Source organism: Muntiacus reevesi, chromosome 2 (genome assembly GCF_963930625.1).
Source record: "Muntiacus reevesi chromosome 2, mMunRee1.1, whole genome shotgun sequence".
NCBI lineage: Eukaryota > Metazoa > Chordata > Mammalia > Artiodactyla > Cervidae > Muntiacus > Muntiacus reevesi.
Genome location: NC_089250.1, coordinates 277,352,712 through 277,378,557, shown reverse-complemented (window position 1 = coordinate 277,378,557; position 25,846 = coordinate 277,352,712). Strand labels below are relative to the sequence as shown.

Genomic DNA, 25,846 nt, shown 5'->3' with positions numbered 1-25,846 from the left:
AACTTCTCCAGGATAGATCACATCCTGGGCCATAAATCTAGCCTTGGTAAATTCAAAAAAAATTGAAATCATTCCAAGCATCTTTTCTAACCACAATACAGTAAGATTAAATGTCAATTACAGGGGGAAAAAACTATTAAAAATTCCAACATACGGAGGCTACACAACATGCTTCTGAGTAACCAACAAATCACAGAAGAAATCAAAATATGCATAGAAATGAATGAAAACACAACTACCCAAAACCTATGGGACCCTGTAAAAGCAGTGCTAAGGGGAAGGTTCATAACAATACAGGCTTACCTCAAGAAACAAGAAAAAACTCAAATAAATAACCAAACTCTACACCTAAAGCAACTAGAAAAGGAAGAAATGACAAACCCCAGGGTTAGAAGGAAAGAAATATTAAAAATTAGGCCAGAAATAAATGCAAAAGAAACAAAATGATACATGCATCCCAATGTTCATAGCCACACTACTCACAACAGCCAGAACAGCAATCCAAGTGCCCATCTACAGATGATTGGATTAAGAAGATGGACTATATGCATATACAATGAAATAGTACTCGGCCATAAAAAGAAATGAAATTCTACCTTGTGCAGCAGCATAGATGGACCTCAGGGGCTTTATGCTTAGTAAGATCAGTCAGACAGAGAAAGAGAAACACTGTATGACATCACTTACATGTAGACTAGAAAATAATATAAATGAATGTATAGGCAAAACAGAAGCAGAGTCACAGATAATGGAAAATAAACTCGTGGTTACCAAGTGGGAGAGGAAAGTGTAGGCACACGCTAGGGATATGGGAGTAAGGGACACAAACTAAATGGAGAAAACATAAGCAAGAAGAATAGACTATATCGCATAGGGAATCACAGTCATTATCTTGTAATAAATTATTATGGACTATAATCACTGCTATACACCTGAAACTAATAGAATATTGCACATCCACTAAACTTCAACTAAATAATTTATTTATTTAAAAATTATTTAGACCCTTTAAAAGGAACAACAGACACATTTTTTGCTTAAAATATGTTAATGTACTTAATATTTTAATATTCTGCTTTATAGCAGACTAAAGGAATGTTATTATGTAAGAAATATATTTTTGCTTAAAAATAGTATTTTATTAAAACATTGTAATAAATCTGAAGGAGACTGTTTTATCATTTTTTTTTTTAGTCTTTATTGAAAGGTTAATTTTTTATTTAGTCTTTATTTGTTACACTATTGCTTCTGTTCTCTGTTTTGGCTTTTTGGCCATGTGGCATGTGGCATGGATCTTAGCTCCCTGACCAGGGATGGAACCCACACCCTCCACGTCAGAAGGTGATGCCCCAACCACTGAGCCACCAGAGAAGTCCCCCTGTCATTCCATCCTGATGAAATCAATTAACATCCCCGCACATGAATGCTGGATGCAGAGGAGCCAAAGTCAAGCATATATTTTTAAAATGACTTTAAGGGTTTTGCTCTGTACACTGCCCTATGCCTTCCCTGGGCATAACATCCCCATTTCAAAATTTACCGGTTGACCTAGAAATGAGTTTCAGCCAGGGACCAGACCATGGTCAGAGGCTCTGGTTAGAAACCACAGATACACTCAGATGCATCATGGGAACTGCATCTTTTCCTTACTGCCAGTGGCCAGAGGTGGAGGGAGACCTTTGAATCATCAGTAAACAAGTCAGTGTGAAAGCCCCTGGGCGAGTGCTCCTGGGCTTCACTTACCACATCCTGCGCATCCCCCTGGCCCGCAGGGCTCCATCTCCACCCAGCTGTCCACATTCACCAGGCAGAATCTGAGCGATGCCTTCCATACTTGCTGTCCTTCTCATCCTTGGTGAGTTCTCACATGGAAGAGAGATGGAATTGAGGGGTCTAGCATAGATGGGGCAACATATCTCATCGTTCCTGTCTTCCAGGGCTGGGTCTGAGCCAGAGGACCACCACCCAGAAGCGTAAGTCCTTCCTTCAAAGCCCCAAAATCAGATTCAGCCACTGTGTCTGCTTGAGAACAGTTGAAGGAAAGGCCAGGGACCCAGATTGGCTAGGAAGGCTCACAGCCAGCAGTTGGGTGGACGGGAGGCTGGACAGGGGGCTTTCTCAGGGACTCCCACCTCTGATTCCCTTCCAGAGATGCTCTCGAAACCTGCCATCTGGGTCAGACCCAGTTTCATGATCCCAAAGGGAAGACCAGCTGTCATCGGGTGTCAGGGAGCTGGCGAGGCTGTGGAGTACCAACTGCACTTTGAGGGGGGCCTTTCTGCCTTGGAGAGACCGAAGTCACCCCCACTGATGAACTTGGTGAAGTTCCCCATCCCGGCCATGACCTCGCACACTGCAGGGCAATACAGGTGCTCCTACCGAAGTGGGGAGCTCTGGTCAGAGCTCAGCGACCCTCTGGAGCTGGTGGTTACAGGTAACTGTCCCATGGTGCAGCTATAGGGTCATCTCGTCAACCTGAATCCTTCAGAACGTCCTCACTTGCTCATCTCCCTCTGTCTCTCCCAAGCCTCACTCAGATATTAGTTTGTCTTGGGGGCAACACAGGGAGTTGGTTAATGCCTACGGGGTTATCTTTAGAGAATTGTCTCTATGTCCTAGAAGCAGATTGGTCTTAGTTTCTTCGGAAAAGAGACTCTAAGATGGATGTTTGTGCCCAGAGGGAATCACCGTTGAGTGTCCTTAAAAACGGCACCTGTGGTAAGTGAGCGGCACAGGCCCTCACTGCTCACAGAAAGGGCAGCTGGACAGCAGTGCGGCTCCACGGGAGGCCTCAGGGACTTTCCTGCTGGTCAGTGCAGTGGTTAAGACTCCACGTTTCCAATGCAGGCGATGAGAGTTCCATCCCTGGCTGGGGGACTAAGACCCTGCATGCCGTGTGGTATGGCCAAAAATATTTTTTAAATAAAAATATTTAAGGACAGAGACTTCAACTGAGCAAATGTGGATCTCTGGACCTGGCTGACCTTTCAGCATAGTCTTGAAATGAGGCTCGAAGCTCTGTATTCCTATCAGGCAGGGGTTGTGTGAGAACCACTCCTAGGGAGATTCCAGACAAATAGTCTTGCTTTTGTGGTTCTTGGGTTCTAGCAGAAGACAGACTATGAGTCAAAGTCAGGAAATTCAAATCAGTGACACATCATGTGAGGGTGGAATGGTGGTGTGGAAAAAGCAAGGTCGATGGGGTGGAGGTAGCCAGGTAATCTTGGGCCAGGCAGTTCCCTTCCACTGAGGGCTGTGGATCTCAAGTTTAAGTCAATATCAGAGTCACCTGTGGACTTGCAGAAGCACAGACGACTTTAGTAAACCCACATTCATGGAAGCAGTATTCACAACAGACAAAAGGTAGAAACAACTTTGCCTACCAGTGAATGAGTGGATGAAGAAAATGTGGTCTATTCATACAACTGAATATTATTCAGCCTTAAAAAGGAAGGAAATCCTGAGACTGGGTAACTTGAGGATGTTTTATTGAGTGAAATAGGCCCATTATCAAAGGATCAATAAGTGTACATCCCACTTCTTTGGGGTACTTAAAATAGTCAAATTCAAAGGCATAAAATAGAATGGTGGTTGCCAGGGGGAAGGAGGAAATGAAAAGTTAATGTTTAACATATAGAGTTTCAGTTTTGCAAGATGAAAAGCATTCTGGAGATTAATGGTGATAATGGTTGTACAACAGTGTGGATGTATTTAATATCACGGGACTATACAATTGAAAATAGTTAAGGCGGTAAATTTATGTATATTTTACTACAACTAAAAGCAGCAATGAGGTTTTAAAGATTTTTTATTTTTTATGTGAATGATTCTTAAAGTCTTTTCTGAATGTGTTAAAATACTGCTTCTGTTTTATGTTACGGAATTTTGGCCATCACGAGGCGTATGGGATTTAGCTCCCTGGCCAGGGATCGAACCTGTACGCCCTGCACTGGAAGGCGGAGTCTCAACCGCTGGACTACCAGGGAAGCCCCAACAAAAAGGCTTTAGAACACAGGTGGCTGCCCCTCCCCCAGGTTATGATGCAATAGTTCAGGGATAGAGCCTGGAAGTGTGCATTTCTAACAAGTTTCCCCAGGATGCTGACATGGCTGGTCCCAAGGATCAAACACTGAGGACCAGTGATGTAGGGAAATTCCCAGAAAGAGATTCCTCTTAACTCTCCTGGCAGCTGGGGGAGGGACCGTCTCAGTCTTGAAGGGAGAATTCAGGGAGGGTGTATCCATGACCAAGACAAATTTAGGAATTAGAAGAAGAGACCGAGATTCTGAGCAGTGATATCCTGGCCCTAAGGACTAGAGGGATGCTCAGAGATGCAGGAAGCAGGATACAGATGCTCTGTACCGGGACTTCCCTGGTGATTCATTGGTGAAGACTCCACCCTTCAAGTGGAAAGGTTTCGGGTTCGATCCCTGGCAGGAGAACTCTGATCCCGCATGGTGCATGGCCAAAAAAAAAAGAATGCTCTTACCCTACTAGCCGCCTTCTCTCACAGGACTGTATGACACACCCACACTCTCAGTTGAACCCAGGTCTGAGGTGACCTCAGGAGAGAATGTGACCTTCCGTTGCCAGCTGGAGACAGCTACAAGCACGTTCTTTCTGCTCAAGGGGGGACGATCCAGCCGCCCCCAGCTCAGATACGGGAACCTGTGGGCAGAGTTCCACCTGGGCCCTGTGACCCCAGCACACAGAGGGACATACAGATGCTTCGGCTCCTACAACAACCACGCGTGGTCTTTCCCCAGCAAGCCTGTGAAGCTCCTGGTCAAAGGTGAGGACCTCCCCCTCAATGTTCCCCCGTGTCCTTTCTGGATCTCTAAATGACCAGTAGAGATGAGGATGGCAGCAAAGAGGCAGGTGGGGAGACGCAGAGAGGGTGCTCTGCACTAGTGCCCTCATCCACATCGATTCCCAGAGGTCCAGGTGCTAGCGAAAGCATCGCCAGGGAGATGGTGGACAGAGGAGTGGGGAAGGGAGAGGAAGCAGCTGGGAAGACCAGACCCCTTGATTTCCTTGTCTCCATGGCCAGGAGACGCCGGGGACACCACCTTCGCGCCCACTGAGCACACCTCTTCTGGTGAGTAACAGATACTTCTAAACTCGGGGCAAGGACTCAAAGCCTCCCAACCATGCTAAAAAGTGGGCATTCATTCACAATATCCCTTGAGTGCACAGAGCAAGCCATCAACTGCAGTTCTGTCAGCCAACCAGTCGAAGACCCTTGCTGGTATGGTGCTCATAACCTAGAGTCAAAGTCATTGTTCAGTCGCTGAGTCAGGTCCAACCTGACCGCAGCCCCATGGACTGCAGCACACCAGGCTTCCCTGTCCTTCACCATCTCCCGGAGTTTGCTCAGATCGTGTCCATGGAGTCAGTGAAGCCATCCAGTCTTCTCATCCTCTGGTGTCCCCGTCTCTTTCTGCCCTCAACCTTTCCCGGCATCAGGGGACCCTTAGTTGGGGCAGGCGGGATCTGGTTCCCTCCCAGGGATCACACCCAGGCCCCCTGCACTGGGAGCAGGGGGTCTTAGCTACTGGACCACCAGGGAAGTCCCTCACACCATCTCTTTTCCTCACTTCTTCACTTCCTTATCCCCCGCAGACTACTGGGACTCCTACGAGTTAACCACAGGGACCCAGTCGCAGAAAGGTAAGCCGGCAGCAGGGCCTGTCAGCCCTCGCAGGAAAGGGGAGAGACATGGGGTGAGGCGGTCTTGGTAGCTCCCCGTGAGCAATCGCTCTGTTCTTCCGACCCAGACCATTTTCTCTGGAATCACACGGTCCAGAATCTCACCCGGCTTGGCCTGGCTGTCCTGGTCCTGACGGCCCTCATGGGGCTCCTGCTTGAAGACTGGCTTCACAGGAGGAAGTCTGGAGAGAGAACCCATGGGGCTTCACGTCGGGGGTGCAGGAGACGGCTCTGAGCACAGAGAGCTCTGAAGACATGACCGAGAGGCCCAGCGGCCACAGGTGGGGCTGAAAATGGCCCCGACCCTGGACTGTGGGAGCTCCGTGTGGAACCCACAGAGGAAGGGAGTCACTGCAGAGAACTAAGGGAGGACTGCGTGCAGTTGGACGGAGGGAGATGCAAACGGCACGTTTCTCCTGAAAACCAATCCCATTGTCTCCTCCAGATTCGAAGGACTCTTGTGCTTCCTTCCTGCAAGCCAAATTTTCAACCACCCCCATCTTTCCTGAAAACAGCTTTAACATCACGGCCATGGGAATATTTCCTTCTTCCTTTTGTCTTTATCCTTACTTCTTTTTATAAATGTATTTAATTTTAACTGGAAGATAATTGCTTTACAATGTTGTGATAGTTTCTGCCATACATCAACATGAATCAGCCCTAGGTATCCATATGTCCCCTCCTTTTTGAACCTCGCTCCCACCTCCCACTCCTCTAGGTAGTCACAGAGCCCCGTGTTGAGCTCCTTGCATCAAACAGCAAATTACGACTGGGGATCTCTTATACACATGGTAGTCATGTTTCGATGCTGCTCTCTTAACTTGTCCCACCCTCTCTTCCCCTGCTGTGTTCACACGTCCATTGTCTGTGTTTGTATCTCTATTCCTGCCCTGCAAATAGGTTCATCCATTCCATTTTTTCTAGATTCCATATGTATATGCTTTACTGCATGAAATTTGTCTCTTTCTGACTTATTTCTCTGTATAACAGGCTCTAGGTTCATCCATCTCACAAGAACTGACTCAAAATTCATTCTTTTTTATGGCTGAGTACTATGCCTTTGTATATATGTACCACAGCTTCACTATCCATTCATCTGTCGATAGACATCTAGGTTGCTTCCACATCCTGGCTATTTGTCCCTCTTTCTTCTTTGCTGTCTCTGCAGATGTCATTCAAAATATTTAACCACCAGTACAGAAAAGACATTAAGAGCTAGAGAAGCAACAAGCCAGTAGCCAATTCCCAACCATTGCTATTGTAAATGAACCATGACAGGTGTGATAAGAAAAGGATACATTTGGGGCAACATCAACAGACTCTGGAGAACCTTTGTCATCCCAAACTGAAAAGTGCTTTTTAATTTTTAATTGGTATGTTTTTGACATAGAACTCTCTGTAGGTTTAAGGCATGCAATCTGTTGATCTGATACATTAATCTATTGTGAAAGGATTGCCATTATAGTGTTAGCTAACACCTCTCTCGCATCACATTATCAACATTTCTTTTTTGTGGCTGGAATGATTAAGATATGGTCTGTTAGCAAGTTTGAGGATTATCGTGTGACACTGTGGTGTATCATTACCACACTGATCATTAGGGCTCCAAGACTTATTCATCTACTGGTTTGTTCCCTTAAATGTCATCTCTCTGTTTCCTCTGCCGACCAGTCTTTAGGAACCACCATTCTGCCCTCTGTCTCTACGGGCTTGGCTTTGTTTTTAGATTCCACCTTTAAGGGATATCACACAGTATTTGTCTTTCTTTGACTTATTTCACTTAGCATAATGCTGTCAAGGTCCATCCCTGTTGTCAAAAATGGCAAGATAACCTTCTTTCTCTTGGCTGAATTATATATATTTTTACCATATATAAATATAATATATCTTTATGTTGGACCATAAAGAAGGCTGAGCACTGAAGAACTGATGCTTTCTAATTGTGGTTATGGAGAAGATGCTTGAAAATCCCTTGGATGGCAAGGAGTTTAGGATCAAACCAATCAATCCTAAAGGAAATCAATCCCAAATATTCATTGGAAGGACTGAGGCTGAAGCTGAAGCTCCAATACTTTGGCCACCTGATGCCAAGAGCCGACTCATTGGAAAAGACCTTGATGCTGGGAAAGATTGAGGGCAAAAGGAGAAGGGGGCAGCAGAGAATGAGACGGTTGGATGGCATCACTGACTCAGTGGACATGAGTTTGAGCAAACTCCAGGAGATAGTGGAGGACAGAGGAGGCTGGTGTGCTACAGTCCGTGGGGTCACAGATTCACACACGATGTAGCAACTGAACGATCCCAAAGAAATCTATATTTTTAAGGAGGCACATTCATCACTCCAGCCCAGGACCAGTCTAATCCATCTTCACTTCTTAAGGCGCCCACGTGCTTGGAGATCTGTTCCTGCTGGTTGATGCTGGTCTCATGGAGATCGGGAAAGGTGAGCTTTGAAGACTGAGAGGGCATCTCATTCTCCTCCCTCAGCTCAGCCTCTCTTCCTTAAAGAAGAGAGGCTTACCCCCAGTTTATTTCATTTTCCAAATTACAACAATAAGACAAGATCTCCAGTCTGCCTTTCCTGCCTGCTTTCTTCATCCCATTTCGTAAAACAGGTGCACTGCCTAATCAGGAGGCAGGGAGAAATGATGGAATTTAAGCTCCATTAACATCTGTGTTCCTGAGGCAAACTATGTCCTTTCTGTTTTTACCTTCCATTGGCCAAAAGGTGGGGTCGATAACTCCTCCTCAGTAATACATGAGCTCATGACGTCATTCTACAGATTTAAAACAAAAAAATTTTAATGTGTACTGTTTTAAAGTCTTTATTCAATTTGTTACCATATTGCTTCTGTCTTGTGTCTTGGATTGTTTGGCCCCATGGCATGTGGGATGTTAGCTCCCTGATCAGGAACCAAACCCACACCCCCGGCTTTAGAAGGTGATGCCTTAACCACCGGACCACTAGGGAAGTCCTAATTCTAGGAATTTATCAGTACTCCACAGTTATTACATCACCACCAGTACCAGAGTTCTTTCACCCTGAATCAGGAATAGGAACAAAATCTTCAGAGCATGGATATGCTCTTTCGGAGAAGGTCCACCCCCTTCCACTCTTCCTGGTCTGTGGATGGGGTGACTGATTGCCCTGAGACATCACCCACCTGGGCAAGGCTATACTCTACCCCTTCAGGCTGAGTCCTCAACCACTAGAAGCTGGTTCTCACCTCTCACTTCCTCTGAAGCTGTTTTTGTAACATAATAAGTTTCCTGGAACTCTCAGTGGACACCTCTCAGCTTATCTTTGCTCTTCTGTTAATTATGTATGACCACTTCCTTCCTGAAAAAGTCACTTCACTGGCTTTCTCTGACCCCTCCCCCTACTCACTCTGACTCTCCCTACACTGCCGGGTTTGGGGGGCTCCCCAGGGCCAGAGTTTTGAGGTTCTGTGGTGGACTTAACATTTCTCTGGACACAAGTCTGGGTTGACTTCATTTAACACCATGGTTTCGATTTCTCTACAATCAGATGCCCAAATCTGTTTCTCTTCTGATTACAGTCACATTGGTGGTGGGCGGGGGATTGGGGGGAGGGAGTTAGGGCCTCAGTATGTGCTTTCGAGGGGGATACAATTCAGCCCAGAGCAGGGACCATCCTCAGCTTGGTGTTGAGCAGCACCCCTGGCCTCTATGCCCTATGTGCCTGGACCACCAGACACCTAACCTATTACAACCAAGAAATCTCCAAGAGCTGAGCTGAGCAAGGATGCGTGCTCAGTCGTAGCCAACTCTTGGTGACCCCATGGACTGTAGCGAGCCAGGCTCCTCTGTCCATGGGACTTTCCAGGCAAGAATACTGGAGTTAGTTGCCATTTCCTTCTCCCCAGGGGATCTTCCTGACCCAGGGATCAAACCTGTGTCTCCTGCGTCTCCTGCATCGGCAGGCAGGTTCTTTATCACCATGCCACGTGGGAGAAGTCTCCGTGGACGTTGCGAAATGTCTCCCTGAGGACAAACTGAGGAACTACCCGGTTAAGAACCCCTGGCTTGGAAGGATATAAATAGGGGTGATGGAAGGAGGTGGCTGTGATGGGGGAGGGGCCTCCGTGAGATCCAGTGGTCAGCTAGGTGAGAAAGTGTTGATGGTGCTGAGAAGGACAGCCACGTGAAACGCTGGAACACCTCCCGGAGCCTCACCCCCCAGGCAGAAACAACCGCAGGCGCAGGGCTCGAGGCAGAGGAGTAGCAGGACACCCCGCATGGCTGGGACAGAGCGAGTCAGGGGAGACCCGACTGAAAGGTGAGCCCAGGGGTCTTTATTTTTTATTCTGACTGCACTGGGTCTTCACTGTGGCACAGGGGCTCCTTGCTGTGGCTTGCAGGCATCTCCAGGTGCAGAGCACAGGCTCTAGGGTGTGCAGGCTTAGTTGCCCTGTGGCATGGGGATCCCAGTCCCCCAAGCAAGGTCAAACCCACATCCCCTGCATTGGAACGCAGTTTCTTAACATGCTTAACACCACCAGAGAAGGCCCCAGAAGTGACTTTTGAACTGCAGATCTCTCTTTTGCCATCACCTTGTGCAAAATGAGTTCAATAATTATAACTTTGGAGGAGGGGCTCACCTTCCCAAACCTGGATCTCCTGGCTCATACACACAGCTCTGGAAGAGAGCCCTGGTGAGGTGAACCCCAAAGTCAAGTTTGCCTCTACTTTGAGGCATCAAGGGGTCCCCATCTACTCTCTGGGACTCAGCAAGGCTCAGCAGGAGGGTGAGAGGAGGAGACATGACTCTGGAACCATTCGGCCCTCTGGCCCCAGCAGAGCTGAGCTACAATGAGACTGAGGCTGAAGGGGAGGGGTCCAGGAGAGGAACCAGATGGAGAGCGGGAGGCCCACCTAATACCACAAGGCTGAGGTTTTTAACAGCTGCCAAAGGAAGAGTCACGCCCCCACCTAGATCTCTACCCAACTGGGAACCCGTAGGAGGTGCAATATCCTGAAGACAACGCTCACTCTCCATCTGCCATGGGGTTTTCAGCCTCTGGGTGATGACTCTTGTGGGACTGTGGTGTGAGCTGTAGAAGGTTTCACAGCACCTTTGGTCTGTACCCACTAGAAGTTTGTAGCATAGCCAGCTGTGACCTCCCTCCAAAATCCAGAGTAGTCAAATCTGTAGAGACAAAGTAGATGAATGGATATGGGGTTTCCTTTTGGGGAGATGTGGATGTCAAGGCTATGGCTTTTCCAGTAGTCATGTATGGATGTGAGAGTTGGACTATAAAGAAAGCTGAGCACCAAAGAATTGATGCTTTTGAACTGTGGTGTTGAAGAAGTCTCTTGAGAGTCACTTGGACTGCAAGGAGACCCAACCAGTCCATCCTAAAGGAAATCAGTCCTGAATATTCACTGGAAGAACTTATGCTGAAGCTAAAACTACAATACTTTCACCACCTGATGCAAAGAACTGACTCATTTGAAAAGACCCTGAGGCTGGGAAAGATTGAAGGCGGAAGGAGAAGTAGACAACAGAAGATGAGATGGCTGGATGGCATCACTGACTCAATGGACATGAGTTTGAATAAACCCCAGGAGCTGGTGATGGACAGGGAGGCCTGGCGTGCTGCAGTCCATGGCGTCGCAAAGAGCTGGACATGACTGAGCAACTAAGCTGAACTGAGACATTCTGGAACTAGATGGTGGTGATGGTCACAACAGTGGTGTGAATACCCTGAATGCCACTCAACTGTGTACTTTATGATGAAAACGGTAATGTTGATGTGATGTGTATTGCCCCACAATTTTTTAAGTTTCTGGACTTTGCCAGATTGAGGGGCGGGGTCGGCAAAATCAGGCTTCGTTGAGGACCACTGTCTTATTCTATAGCAATGAATGGCTAGACTGTAAGCCAATCTCAAGTGAGACTGTCTCTCAATCTCAGCACTATTGAAATTCTCGGTGGGGTAGTTTTTTGTTGTGGTGGGGCTGTTCCGTGCATGGTGAGATGTCAAGCAGCTCCCCTGGTCTCTACCCACTGAATGTCAGGAGCGCCCCCTTGTTGTAACAAACAAACAAAAAAAAATACTTGCAAACACTGCCCAGGTGTCCTTGGGTGGCAAAATATCCCCCCTAGTGAGAACCACTGATCTTCAATGTCCTAAACTCCATAAGACTTTTTAAAAATTTCTGCACAAAGTGAGCTATAAGACAAGTCACAGGCTTTCCAATTTGTAAGAACTCTGTTTTCAAAACTCAGTCTGCTTCTCAGAGGCCATGCCATATAGGGTCATTGAGTCCTCTTACTGTTTCCTTATTTATAGATAGATAAAAATAACAAGATAGCTGGGAGGGGGGTGAACTGCTGCAAAGTGTCCATCAGAATGTATTTAAAATACCCAGAAGAGGGTGTGACCCAGACACAGTCCATCACAACCTCCCTCGATTGTATCATTTTTAAAAAATGTAAATCCTACCTGTAAGCTTTGTACTCAAGTAGAAGCCTGAATTTTTAATCACTCAGCTTTGCCTCAAATAACCTGAGCAGTCCTGATCCATACTCAATTCCTCCATTGTCTATTGCTTTGAAATCCTTACCTAGCTGTGTCCCCCTAAACACTGGTATCCAAAAGTCTTATTCAAGTTACTACATGGGCTTCCCTGGTGGCTCAGTGGTAAAGAATGCACCTGCCAATGCAGGAGATGCAGGTTTGATCCCTGGGTCAGGAAGATTTCCTGGAGGAGGAAATGGCAACCCACTCCAGAATTCTTGCCTGGGACATCCCATGGACAGAGGAGCCTGGCAGGCTACAGTCCATGGGGTCACAAAGAGCAGACATGATTGAACACCCATGCATAGGGAAGAAAAACAGAAGGAATGCACAGAATCATCTATGAACTTCGTAATATTTTTTTCCTAGACTAAGTACGCCAGGAATGACGTTTACTCTAAGTTAGCTATTGGGTGTGTGAATAAATTCAGCAACAAACAAAATGCTTTGCCTTTTATTATCCTTGTGAAAGAGAACATTTTAACATAAAGTGGGTACGTGACTTGTGCAGATATTCCCAGAAACCAGAGAGTGAAAAACCAGTGTTCAGTTCTACACTCTGATCCAGTGATTGACATTTGACATTCTGGCCTTCATGAATGAGATGTCTTAGAGATATCAGATCACCCCTGTGGGGACACGTGAGAGAAACATCTCAGCGCGTTCAAGAAAAGAAGTCACAACATGAGGATCTGGTTGTTCTGGCATCACTGCATTCGATGGTCAGTCTGGGATTGTTCTCCTTCACATCCTTCAACAGCCTCTGGATTTCTACGGTAGATTTGTCCATCTTCAACCTGAGCGTCTTTAAGGAGCCATTGTTCTGCTTTAAAGCCTTAAGGAGCACCACGATGCCACTCTGTCCCCAGGCATTCTGGTCCAAGTCCAGCGTTTCCAGGCTCCGGCTGCTGACTAGAGCGGAGGCGAGATACTGACAACTGCAAGGGGTGATGGAGCAGCCCCAGAGCCTGTTGAGGAAGTAGAGGAAGCCACTCATGTAAGCATGTTCTTAACGGAGAACCTACCGGGTGGCCGGGCACACCCTTACTCCCTGGGGACCTAGTAGGGAAGACATGCAAGTTATTTTCTTCGTGGAGCTTATTTTAGCCACATCAGGTCCTGTTGTGTTGAAGATGGGATAACAGTACTGAAACAAAATAAACAGGATTAATAAAACAGAGGAGGATTGGGTAGATTGGTGATAGTCTGTGAATTCCACGTTGGAAAGATGATGTGAGAAAAAAGAAATAGAATACAGAGTGAACCACGATGATAACTGAAGGGGTGGAAGCCAGTATAGCTGAGATGCCAAGCTGGCATGGCAGTAGAAAGAGTGGCCCACAATTACACAGAGTGAAGTAAGTGAGAAAGAGAAAGACAAATATCTTATACTAACACATCGATATACATGGAATCTAGAAAGGTGGTGTGGATGAACCTGCTTGCAGGGCAGAAATGGAGACGTAGAGAACAGACCTTTGGATACAGTGGGGGAGGAGAGGGTGGGACGAATGAAGAGAGTAGCATTGAAACATATACATTACCATGTGTAAAATTAGAGAGCCGGTGAGAATTTACAATAGGACACAGGGAGCTCAAATCCAGTGCCCTGAGATAACCTAGAGGGGTGGGAGGGGCTGGAAGGTGGGAGGGAGGTTCAAGAGAGAAGGAATATACATACACCTATGGCCGATTCATGTTCATATGTAGCAAAAACAAACAGGATATTGTAAAGCAATTATCCTCCAATTAAAGATAAAAGTTTTAAAGTATCCAATAAGCAATTTAAAAAAGAAAGAGTGGCTCATAACTAACTATAGGATCCCATAGATTCTTGTTGGAGAAGGCAATGCAACCCACTCCAGTATTCTTGCCTAGGAAGTCCCATGAACGGAGTCTGAGCCTGGTGGGCTACAGTCCATGGGGTCACAAAGAATCAGACACAACTCAGCAACTGAGCACATAGACTCTTGTGGGCTATCATGTTGGGTTGGCCAAAAAAGTTTATTTGGGTTTTTCTGAAAGACGTTATGAAAAAACCCAGGTGGAAAAAAGCCAACACAAAAAACCTTCAGATTTTTAATCCACAGTGACCCAAGGAACTTTTGTGTCTTGAAAGACATGTGCTGTGGCCTGGCTTGCAGGTTGAAAGACATCTTGGGGTGATGGGTTGAGACCCAATGTCAGGAAATCAAGAATCAAAATCCACAGGCTAGTTCAGAGACAAAGCCATAATCACTATGACGCACTGACTGGGGCAAGTCAGAGAAAGACACGTCATGTGATAATGCTTATATGTGGGACCCAAAGAAATAGTACAGAAGGGCCTATACAAGACAGAAGGTGAGCCACAGGTATAGAAAACAAATTACGGTTACCAGAGGGGGAACGAGGCTGCAGGGGGGTAAACTGGGAGCTTAGGACTGATACAGACACACTACTATGTATAAAATAGATAACTAATAAGGACCTACTGTATAGCACAGGGAACTCTGCTCAATACTCTGCAATAACCTATACAGGAAAAGATAACTAAAAAAGAGGGGCTATATGTGCAACTGATTCACTTTGCTGTACAGTAGACATTAGCACAACATTGTAAATCAACTACACTCAATAATCTTTTAAAAGGGGTGGGGAGGGAGGTGGGAGGGGGTTCAGGATGGGGAACACATGTACACCCATGGCGGATTCAAGTCAATGCATGGCAAAACCAGTACAATGTTGTAAAGTAAAATAAATAAATTAATTTTTTAAAAAAGCAAAATCAAAAGTAATTAGCCTCCAACTAATAAAAATAAATGAAAAAGAAAAAAAAGAAAGAAAGAAAAAGAGCTATAATGCCATGAAAAGACAAAATTTCAGTTGTTCATTGCTGGCAAAAAAGAAAAACCAACAATATTTTCAAACATCTTTAAAATGAAGAAAATGACTTACCCTAGACATTTCAGGTTGCAGTCTGGTTTCTTCAAAGCTTCATAGAGAAAACACAGTCCAGTGGCTATGGGGTTGAAACCCAGGTCCAAGCTGGTGAGGTTGGAGTCTCCTTGGAGAACCTTTGAGATGTACTTGCAGCCATGTCTGGTTATGTTGCAATGACGCAGCCTGCCAAGACAGTTGTATGAAGAACTTCTGTTATCCCTCTGTGACACATACCCTGTGACGTGGCGGTTACATCCAGCTATTAATACTTATTTTCTATCTCAAGTCACATGCTTTCAGGTAGGCTTGTACATAAAGACATGCAAATGGAAGGACTTCCCTGGTGGCCCAGTGGTTAAGAATCTGCCTTGCAATGCAGGGGACACAGGTTCGATCCCTGGTCAGGGGAGCTAAGATCCTACATGCTGTGGAGCAACTAGCCCCTCCAGCCCATACCCCAAACCACAACTACTGAGCCTGCGCTCCAAGATGCAGCCAAATTAAATAAATACATTTTTTTAAAAAAAATGTATGGAATGATGAGCATTTCCACCCTGCCTGGGTGGTAGAGTGTTCAGCTGGCCTCTTCTTCCCCTTTTCATTTTGGAGGAAAAAAACACACATCCGAGATACAGGCTTTCTTTCCATGACAGTATGTCATGCAGGTGAAGGGGTCTGGGTTTAGACAGACCTGAGACAGAATCTGAAGCCTCCTTTCTTTCCTGCATGATCAGGTCTTTGAGATTCCATGCTCCCTGTCTCGTGTTTTATTTCAAGCCCCATAAGGTGTCCCAGAATAAGGCGGTACACCAAAATCTCCACATTCCTAACATTGAGGGGCTGTGTTTCTCATTTAAACACTGTAGACTCTCCAACAAGCTTAGATGCCTACAAGTCCTTCTGACCACAGAGAAGGGTGTTCCTGTGATACAACTAGACAGGTCTCCCCTGAACATCTTGTGCCCCAAGCATGGCGTAATAGCAGCAGGGTAGAGTCTGAACTGACATGACAAGGAGCAGGTGGATGGTAACTGGACCAAAAGATGCCACGATTTGTACTGTGTGAGACCCTAAAAAAGTCATACTTGAACCTGGGGAGCTTGGGGAGAGGAGCTGAAGCAAAATCCAAAATTCCAAGTTTTGACAGCCTACAAAATGAAGGTCTGGTCAAACAATGCCTTTATGTTTTTAAGATAATGATCGTTGACATCTGGACGGATACAGGGGGCTTCACACCTGCTACAAAGATGCGACCATGGGCAAACTCAGTGACTAAACTCTGACTTTCTAATTAGCTAATTAGCACAACTGAAATAAAGGTAACTATGGCATGTGCTTGTAAGGATTTTTTTAAATTCTTGTAAAATTTACTAGAATACCTGATGCACAGTAAGTACTACCTAAGTATCAGACACTTTGTTTTGATTAGACAACTAAATCATCTCTGCCTTTAGAACAGGGAAGTCTAATGTACACACCGCAGTATTTAAGATGGACAACAAGCAAGTTCCCTGTACTGCACAGGGAACTCTGCTCAGGGTCGTGTGGCAGCCTGGATGGGAGAGGAGTGTGGGAGAACAGATACGTGTACATGTAGGGCTGAGTCCCTTCACTGCTCACCTGAAACTATCACAGAATTGCTAATTGACTATAACCCCCCAATACGAAATAAAAAGTTTTGAACAAAACTATCACACCATTGTTGGTTGACTATATTCCAATATAGACTAAAGTTTAAAAAGTAAAAATCTAGGAGGCTAGATCTCATGTTAAGCAGTCTTACAATAAAATTAGTAATCACAATGAAAATGATAATACATTTTTTAAAATTCAAAAAATGAAAATGATAAATTCTTTAAAATTCAAAAAAAAAAAACAACGGGGCAATCTGTGTGACATCATACAGGAAGTTTTATATTCTTCTAATGAACACTATTGAGGCAGAAATGACCTTTTCATTTTCTCTCTCTGCCACTATAAACTGAATTCCTGATTCTGCTTTCCAGTCTTAAACCCTACTGTGTAACTCAATCCACCCCAATTGCTGCCAGATGTCATGTGAATTTTCAGAATATACACAGAACATCAGGCCTGAGAATTAACTGCTTATCTTGAATTCTCAGAATAGAAAGAGGCTGGCAGGTCAACCTTACTCTTTAAAGACAAGCAGACATTAGCATCTATTTCTATCTGTTCTTTTCCTGATTTCCACCAGGATCTTGCTGGTTTCATTCAAGGGGAATTATTAAGTGCTCCAGGGTCTGTCCTACTTGAATCCAGGTGCGTATATGTATATACAACACATAGACACACACACACACAGAAGCCAGCAGGGACTTACACCAAGGTCTGTAGCTGACATTCGGGGTAACTCAAGCCCTCACACAAAATCTTCACCCCGCCATCCCCAAGGTCATTCTTGGCCAAACACAGGTGGGTCAACCTCTGGTTGACAATCAAAGCAGAAGACAGCTCCTTACAACAGGCTTCTGTAAGCTGACAGTTCTCCAACCTGTGAAAAAGCACCACCTACATGGTGAGACATTTCCAAAGTTCAGACTTCTCAGCTGACAGCCCTTCTTGAGAGTCTCCACCTGCTCTATCCTATGCCAGTGATCAAAGCCTGAAGGCCCAGGAATGAGAGAAAGGCAGGCAAACTTCCCCAGTGGTCCAGTGGTTAAGACTCTGCACTCCCAATGCGAGGGGCGTGGGTTCAATCCCTGGTCAGGAAACTAAGAGTCCACATGCTGTAAGCAACTAAGACCCAGCACAGCCTAATTAATTAACAATATTTTTTAAATGCAGGCTTCCCTGGTGGCTCAGTGGTAAAGACTCCACCTGCCGATGCAGGAGATGTGGATTTGATCCCTGGGAAGATCCCCTGGAGGAGGGCATAGCAACCCACCCCAGTGTTCTTGCCAGGAAAACCCCATGAACAGAGGAGTCTGGTGGGCTACAGTCCAATAGTCGCAAAGAATCAGACACAACTGAGCACGTGCACACACACACACACACACACACACATTTTTTTAAAGCATGCATCACCCACCTGGGACCAAAAAGGGGAATCAGGACTCTCCCCAGTAAGAAGTCCCATACAATGTGCCCTGTAAGTCTGGTCTTACCACTGCTCTTCTCTATGTGACTCCAGGCCTAAGATGAAGACACTCCCCAGGAAAAGAGGGACTTACGACAATTTCTGCAGGACGCACTTCGGGTGTCTCAGAGTCAAACACAATAATCTGACACCCTCATCCAGGAACTCACTGGCCGTGAGATCCAGGCATTTCAGGGACTGGTTGACCTTGAGCGCCGAGGAGAAGTCAGCCCACTGCCGGGTGGTGTCAGAATAAGACCCCAGCCTGTGGGATAAACAGGGGCAAGTCATTCTTCTGGGAGGGCAGATATCTTGTCAGCTTATTATCCTTCCCTGAAGACTGTATCTCTGACTCTTATCTCATTCTACTCCAACACGTGTCAAACCCTGGCCTGAAGTATTAGAAAACGGATCTCCTTTGTTTGCTCAAGTAGCACCATGCCTATTGGATCAGCATCCAGCCTCACTGCTAAGAAGAGAAAAACTCCATGATACAATTCTACATGAAGTTTCACCAACGTGGTCTGCTATTTCTCAAACCCCACCTTTTACATCATCATTTTTCTTGAACTAAGTCTGTCCTAATTCCACTTATATTTTTTAATTAATCGTTATTGGACTATAGTTGCCTTTATGATGTTATATTAGTCTACTGTATGACAAATGAATCAATGACCTTCCACTTAAATTTAAACGTGATTCTACTGGGAAAAAGTTGATGCCTGATACTCAGACTTCAACTTCAGAAGTTACTAGAGAATATGCTAACTAAAACAAGGAGAAACAATTGGATACTTAGGCAGCTGGGTCCAAAGTTTGAAGTTTGTGGTGCCAGAATAATTGGAAACTTCTGTGGATCAAAATGAATGTGATACAGCTATTTTAGAGAACATTGGGGCAATCGATTAACCCATCACATGGGGTCTGAAGCTCAGCTGCTCTTGTAGATACAGATCAGAATACAGGACTTTAGGACAAGCTTGTTTGAATCATGGCTCTGCCCCTTACTACATTCACAATATTTATAAGTTGTTGTTTATTGCTCAATCGTTAAGTCACGTCCGACTCTTTGAGACTCCAGGAACTGCAGCACACCAGGTTTCCCTGTCCTTCACTATCTCCTAGAGTTTGCTCAAGTTCACAAGTTAGTTGAGCTTTTTAATATTCATTTTTTTCCTTCATCTGTACTTTGGGGAGAGAGGATACTTTTTAGGTCAATCAAATAAAGAATATAATCAATCCATACTCTGCCTACTAGAATATATGTCATAAGTAAACCTGGAGTTCTTAAAAATCAGTACCTTTCCTCCCTCAAAGTTTAACCTATAAAAAGGACACTGTAAGTTCACTTAAATAATTTGAATACAAGGCAAAATGTAAAGTGTCTCAAGTCAATGAGCAAAACCAGGAGACTGTGCACCAGCCATTTGTCATTTTGGAGATCTGGTAATCCACTTAGAAACATCATTTATTGAGGGCAGGAGGAGAAGGGGACAACAGGGGATTAGATGGTTGGATGGCATCACCAACTCAATGGACATGAGTTTGAATAAGCTCCTGGAGTTGGTGATGGACAGGGAAGCCTGGCGTGCTGCAGTCCATGGGGTCACAAAGAGTTGGACACAACTGAACGACTGAACTGAACAGAGTAATAGATTTTTTTTCTAATTTAATGAAATTCTGAGTGTTTCTTTGCACTCAGGGCTCACTATTCAATCCAGAAGACTAGCTGGCTAGGGGAAGATTGTTGGCTGACATAGCATCGGTATTCTGTTAATATCTGGGAACATGCTCCCCTGTTTAGCATGGTGCTCAATCAGCATGGCAGTCCTCTGTTTTGCTCAGAACTCACAGCATCCTTCCCATGCTGAGGATAGCAGTGACATAAGACCCACCTCAGACACTGAAGGTTGCATCTTGGGTGCTTCAGGACCTCACACAGCAGCAGCAGCAGCATCTTATCACCATGGAAACTCCCTTCCAGAGCCAGGTGTGTCAGAGTCTTCTTACCGACGAGAGCCAGACAGAAGTCCCGGTAAGCACTGGCAGGAGAGACGTTTTTAATCCTGAAAGTGAGAGTGTTCGTCACTCAGTTGTGTCTGGCTCCTGCAACCCCATGGACTCTAGCTTGCCAGACTCCTTTGTCTATGGGATTCTCCAGGCAAGAATACTGGGGTAGGTAGCCATTCCCTTCTCCAGGGGAATCTTCCTGACCCGGGGATAGGGAATATAAAAAGAAGCGGTTCTGTTTCGGGTGTTGTAGATGGATGGTGCTGAGAACGCAGAGCACAAGTCAAGTCACAAGTCAAGATGGGGACAGGGAGACACTTCATGCAAAGGTGGGCACAATAAAGGACAGAAATGGTATGGACCTAACAGAAGCAGAAGATACTAAGAAGAGGTGGCAAGAATACACAGAAGAACTATACAAAAAAGATCTTCATATAATGATAATCACAGATTATCACAATGATAAGACCCAGATAATCACAATGGTGTGATCACTCACCTACAGCCAGACATCCTAGAATGCAAAGTCAAGTGGGCCTTAGGAAGCACCACTATGAACAAAGCTAGTAGAGGCAATGGAATTCCAGTTGAGCTCTTTCAAATGAACTTCCAGATGTTCAAGCTGGATTTAGAAAAGGCAGAGGAACCAGAGATCAAATTGCCAAAATCATCTCGATCATCAAAAAAGCAATAGAATACCAGAAAAACATCTACTTCTGCTTTATTGATTATGCCAAAACCTTTGACTGTGTAGATCACAGCAAACTGGAAAATTCTTAAAGAGATGGGAATACCAGACCACCTGACATGCCTCCTGAGAAATCTGTGTGCGGGTCAAGAAGCAACAGTTGGAACCAGACATGGAACAACAAACTGGTTTCACATTGGGAAAGGAGTACATCAAGGCTGTATATTGTCACCCTGCTTATTTAACTTATATGCAGAGTGCATCATGTGAAATGCTGGGCTGGATGAAGAACAAGCTGGAATCAAGATGGCCGAGAGAAATATCAGTAACCTCAGATATGCAGATGACACCACCCTTATGGCAGAAAGTGAAGAACTAAAGAGCCTTTTGATGAAAGTGAAAGAGGAGAGTGAAAAAGTTGGCTTAAAACTCAACATTCAGAAAACGAAAATCATGGCATCTGGTCCCATCACTTCATGGCAAATAGATGGGGAAACAATGGAAACAGTGACAGACTTTATTTTTTTGGACTCCAAAATCACTCAGATGGTGACTGAAACCATGAAATTAAAAGACGCTTGCTTCTTGGAAGAAAAGCTATGACCAACCTAGACAGCATATTAAAAAGCAGAGACACTACTTTGCCAACAAAGGTCCGTCTAGTAAAAGCTATGGTTTTTCCAATAGTCAGGTATGGATGTGAGAATTGGACTATAAAGAAAGTTGAGTGCTGAAGAATTGATGCTTTTGAACTGTGGTGTTGGAGACAACTCTTGAGTCCCTTGGACTGCAAGGAGATCAAACCAGTCAATCCTAAAGGAAATCAACCCTGCATATTCATTGGAATGATTGATGCTAAAGCTGAAACTCCTGTACTTTGGCCACCTGATGTGAAGCACTGACTCCTTGGAAAAGACCCTGATGCTGCAAAAGATTGAAGGAAGAAGGAGAAGGGGATGACAGAGGATGAGATGGTTGGATGGCATCACCAACTCAATGGACATGAGTTTGAGCAAGCTCCGGGAGTTGGTGATGGACAGGGAAGCCTGGAGTGCTGCAGTCCATGGGGTCACAAAGAGTCAGACAGGACTGAGTGACTGAACTGAACTGACTTGAAGAACCAGTCAATGGAATGATAGCTGGAAAGAAGAGAAGGACAGACCACTAGTGGAAACAGTATATGATGATAAGAAGGAAGATGGAATTGGATGGTAAAGGGTCGGTGCTCTGTTTTCTTTGCTTATGCTGATCTTCAGATAAACTATCCCTATCCTTTTTTATTGTAGGAGAAAAAAATTTGTCACCCCAAGATGTCCCTTTGATGTGAAGATTATTTCAAGTTGAGAACAAACAAGGACTGAAAACACTTGGGAAGACACTTTGATCTTTCCCCTCACTTCCTGAAGAATTTAGATAGTTCTGTTCCTGTAACCAGGCTTCCCTTGGTGGCTCAGTGGTAAAGAATCCACCTGCCAATGCAGGAGATACAGATCTCACCCTCTGTCTACCAAACATTTGATTTCCATCTCCAAGTGAATTGCCTTCCTCCCCTTTGGGGTCCCAAACCACAACCCTCATCATCCTTTATTGTCTTTAATGGAAGGCTGTAGTTAACATGAGGATTTCAGTTACTGGGGTGGTTGCTCAGTTTTATTGGGTCTCTCCCATGTATAGATGCTATTAAATGTTCTATTTTCTTTTCCTAATCTGTCTCATATCAATTTCATTTTCCAACCAGCCAGAAGTATAGAGAGAATTTTCTTCCTCTCAGACAGCATTATGTCCTTTATTTCTTTCAGCATTCAGTCCACACACAACTTTCCCTCCTCCTCAATGCCTGACTTTTTCTGGTAAAAAAAATAAATCACTTCCTACTATATCCCCATGTAGTCATTTGCATTTCCATACAGTTTTCATTCAAGCCACAGTAAGTTATGGACTATAAGTCAGTAAATAAGTTACAGACTCCTTGAATGTATGGACCATTAAGGGCTGCGAGGGGGACTTCTCTGGCGGTCCAGTGGTTAAGAATCTACCTGCCAATGCAGGGGACGCAGGTTTGATCCCTGGTCCAGGAACACTCCACATGCCATGGGACAACGAAGCCCACACACCACAACTACTGAGCCTGCACTCTAGAGCCCATGCTCTGCAACAAGAGAAGCTACCGCAATGAGAAGACCCCGATCTGTGCAACATCAGAAAGCCTGTGCAGCAGCAAAGACCCGTCATAGCCATAAATAAGTAAATAAATCTTTTTTTTTTAAGCAACCATTCCAATTCTTTGTATTCTGACCACCTTGCTGGATGGAGCCTAATTGGACATTCCAATACTGCTCTCACATTTTAAATCCCCATTTCAGTCCATCCTAAAGGAAATCAGCCTTGAATATTCATTGGAAGGACTGATGATGAAGCTGAAACTCCTATACTTTGGCCACCTGATGTGAAGAGCCAACTCATTGGAAAAGACCCTGGTGTTGGGGAAGATTGAAGGCAGGAGGAGAAGGGGACGACAGAGGATGAGGTGGTTGGATGGCATCACTGACGCAATGGACATGAGTCTGAGTAAATTCCAGGAGTTGGTGATGGACAAGGAGGCCTGGAGTGCTGCACTCCATGGGGTTGCAAACAGTCAGACACGACTGAACTGAACTGAACTGCAGGATCAGCTGCCACTTACACGACTTTCTGAAGATGACAGGTGACATGGGTTATCTGCTCGCAAAGAATCCTCACCGAGGAGTGACTCAGGAAGCTTTCCTTCACATCCAGAAAGTTCAGGTTCTCATTTGAACTGAACACAGAGCAGAGATCCGCCCAGAGTTGGAGAGAATGATGGTCGTGCTGTGACCTAGGAGAAACACACAGACGGGAACATCTATGAAAGAGAACCATCAACAAAAGGGCAGGGGTGGCGGAAAAACTGGTGAGCACTTCAAAAGGCACAAACATCCGGTTGTAAGATAACAAAGTCCTGGGATGTAATGGATGGCATGGTGACTATATATGAAAACAAAATTCTAGAAAAGAATTGGCAGGAGGGAAATTATATGAAATGTCTAGAGCGTGCTGAGCCCACATGTCAACAATGACAGTAAAAGGTTCCAAAGCCCCCATTCCTCATTTGAATATCGTGTTTCTCAGCTTTAATGGCAACGTGGCAAGAAGAATTTTCAGTGAGAATTCAGACCCTAAACCAGGAGTCATAGGAGACTCCGTCCTCTTCCTAAAACAGTGTGAAGCTGAAGATGGGAGAACTAGTAAAGTTTAAAAAAAAAAAAAAAAAATGGGTTCTTACATCTCATTCTGAGGGTCTGATTTCAATGCAGGATCATTCTCCAGGAATATCTTCTTTCCCACCTGCAGTGAGATCTTCTGCAAGTTGGCACAATGTTTAAGGCAGAAGGAAGACTGCATCATTTCAGATGTATTCGTCAAGTGAATGGACATCTCCTTGACGTGGGCCATGGCATCTTTCACGAGCTGCTCCTCCTGAGACTCGTAGAGACAGCGCAGAACCTCCTTCGTGTCCGTCGCCGAGAAGGATGTCTTCCCCTGGGGCATCAATGTGTGTTTCAGGAGCTCCCACTTGACCGCCGTTGATACCAGGCAGCCGAAAGTCTTCTCCAGCTCCACGGCCCTTCTTTCGTTGCAGAGGCCAAACAGGAAGTACCCGACGTGGGTCAGGCTGGGGTTCTCCAGCCTCTCCTCCTGGGACAGCAGTTTCCGCACATCCCCAACGCGCCCCCGGCGGCCGCCCGGCCCTGCCGCCTCCTGCTCTTCCGGCTCCAAGACGTAGAATACGGCGGCCAGAAACTGCTGGACGCTGAGATGGATGAAAGAGTAGCAGGCCTCGCCGTCTTCGCTCTTCTGCAGAATATTCCTGTCCAGGAAAGGACAGAGGGCAGACGGGTCCACCCCAAGGCGCCTGAGGTCTTCCCCATCGAACGCAGAGCTCCGCGTCCACACGCCCTCCGCAGCCAGGAGGCACAGCGGCCTGAGCGGAGCCTGCAGGCCCGGGCTGGGGCCGCCGCCGGGCGGCGCGGAGAAGCGGCCGCAGAGGAAGCGCAGGAACAGGCCGGTGGTGGTCCGGCAGGTGGCGGCGGGGTCCGCCCCGCTCTCCATCTGCTGCCTCAGACAGGTGCAGACGAGCCAGCACACGGAGGGCGCCGAGCCCAGCTGGAACAGGGCCGCGTTGTTCCTCATCAAGGCGAAAGCTCGCAGGGCCTGACTCTCCTCCGCAAAGTGTTTCAGGAAATACGCCTTCCGCTCCTCCTCCAAGAACCCCGCGATCTCTATGAAGAGCGGCTGTTCTGTTAAGAGCCGCAGCTCCCGCAGGGCGCCCGGTCGGGTGGTGATGAGCAAGGTGGCCTTGGGCAGCATCTTTCTCTTCAGTAAACTTCCCAGGAGGACGGGCACCGGCTTCTGCTCCTTCCAGTCACCACATAGGTCGTGGATGAGCGCCCCAGAGGGGACCTTCAGCTCATCAAAACCGTCGAGGATGAAGAGGACTTTCTGTGCCCCGGCGAGGATTGCCAGTATGTGCTCCTGCGCATGTGGCCAGTTGGCAGATAGCAGCTCTGCAAAGGTGCACGGCCCCCTGTGGTTGAGCTCCTTGCAGCTGAGGTAGAAGGCGGAGTTGGAGGTCTCTGCCAGGTCATCCTGCGTCCAGTCCAGCATCAGCTCCTTGGCCAGTGTGGTTTTCCCGACTCCGGCAGGACCATGCAGCACCATGGTGAGTGGGGTGAACTCTGGGAGTGGCTGCGGGTTCAGGTATGTTATCAGCTTGGGGCTTCTCTGGGTGATGTTGTAGTGGAAACCACCATCATCTCCTGACCACAGTATATCCTTCCAGACTGAGAATTTCTCCAT

General features: G+C 46.0%; 2 protein-coding genes across 2 annotated transcripts; one reads left to right on the top strand and one right to left on the bottom strand.

Moving 5' to 3' along the window:
- The first annotated feature begins 1,809 nt into the window (after positions 1–1,809).
- On the top strand, positions 1,810–6,180 carry NCR1 (natural cytotoxicity triggering receptor 1). Its single transcript, XM_065926823.1, has 7 exons — positions 1,810–1,855; positions 1,938–1,973; positions 2,150–2,434; positions 4,514–4,792; positions 5,051–5,098; positions 5,623–5,670; positions 5,778–6,180. The coding sequence occupies exons 1-7, from the start codon at positions 1,822–1,824 to the stop codon at positions 5,942–5,944; spliced, it is 897 nt and encodes a 298-aa protein (XP_065782895.1). The 5' UTR covers positions 1,810–1,821; the 3' UTR covers positions 5,945–6,180.
- A 6,632-nt stretch (positions 6,181–12,812) lies between these two features.
- On the bottom strand, positions 12,813–25,846 carry LOC136157669 (NACHT, LRR and PYD domains-containing protein 7-like). Its single transcript, XM_065919484.1, has 7 exons — positions 24,273–25,846; positions 23,655–23,825; positions 20,169–20,339; positions 18,368–18,538; positions 17,518–17,688; positions 15,192–15,359; positions 12,813–13,222 (listed from the first exon to the last, which is right to left on the bottom strand). The coding sequence occupies exons 1-7, from the start codon at positions 25,844–25,846 to the stop codon at positions 12,919–12,921; spliced, it is 2,730 nt and encodes a 909-aa protein (XP_065775556.1). The 3' UTR covers positions 12,813–12,918.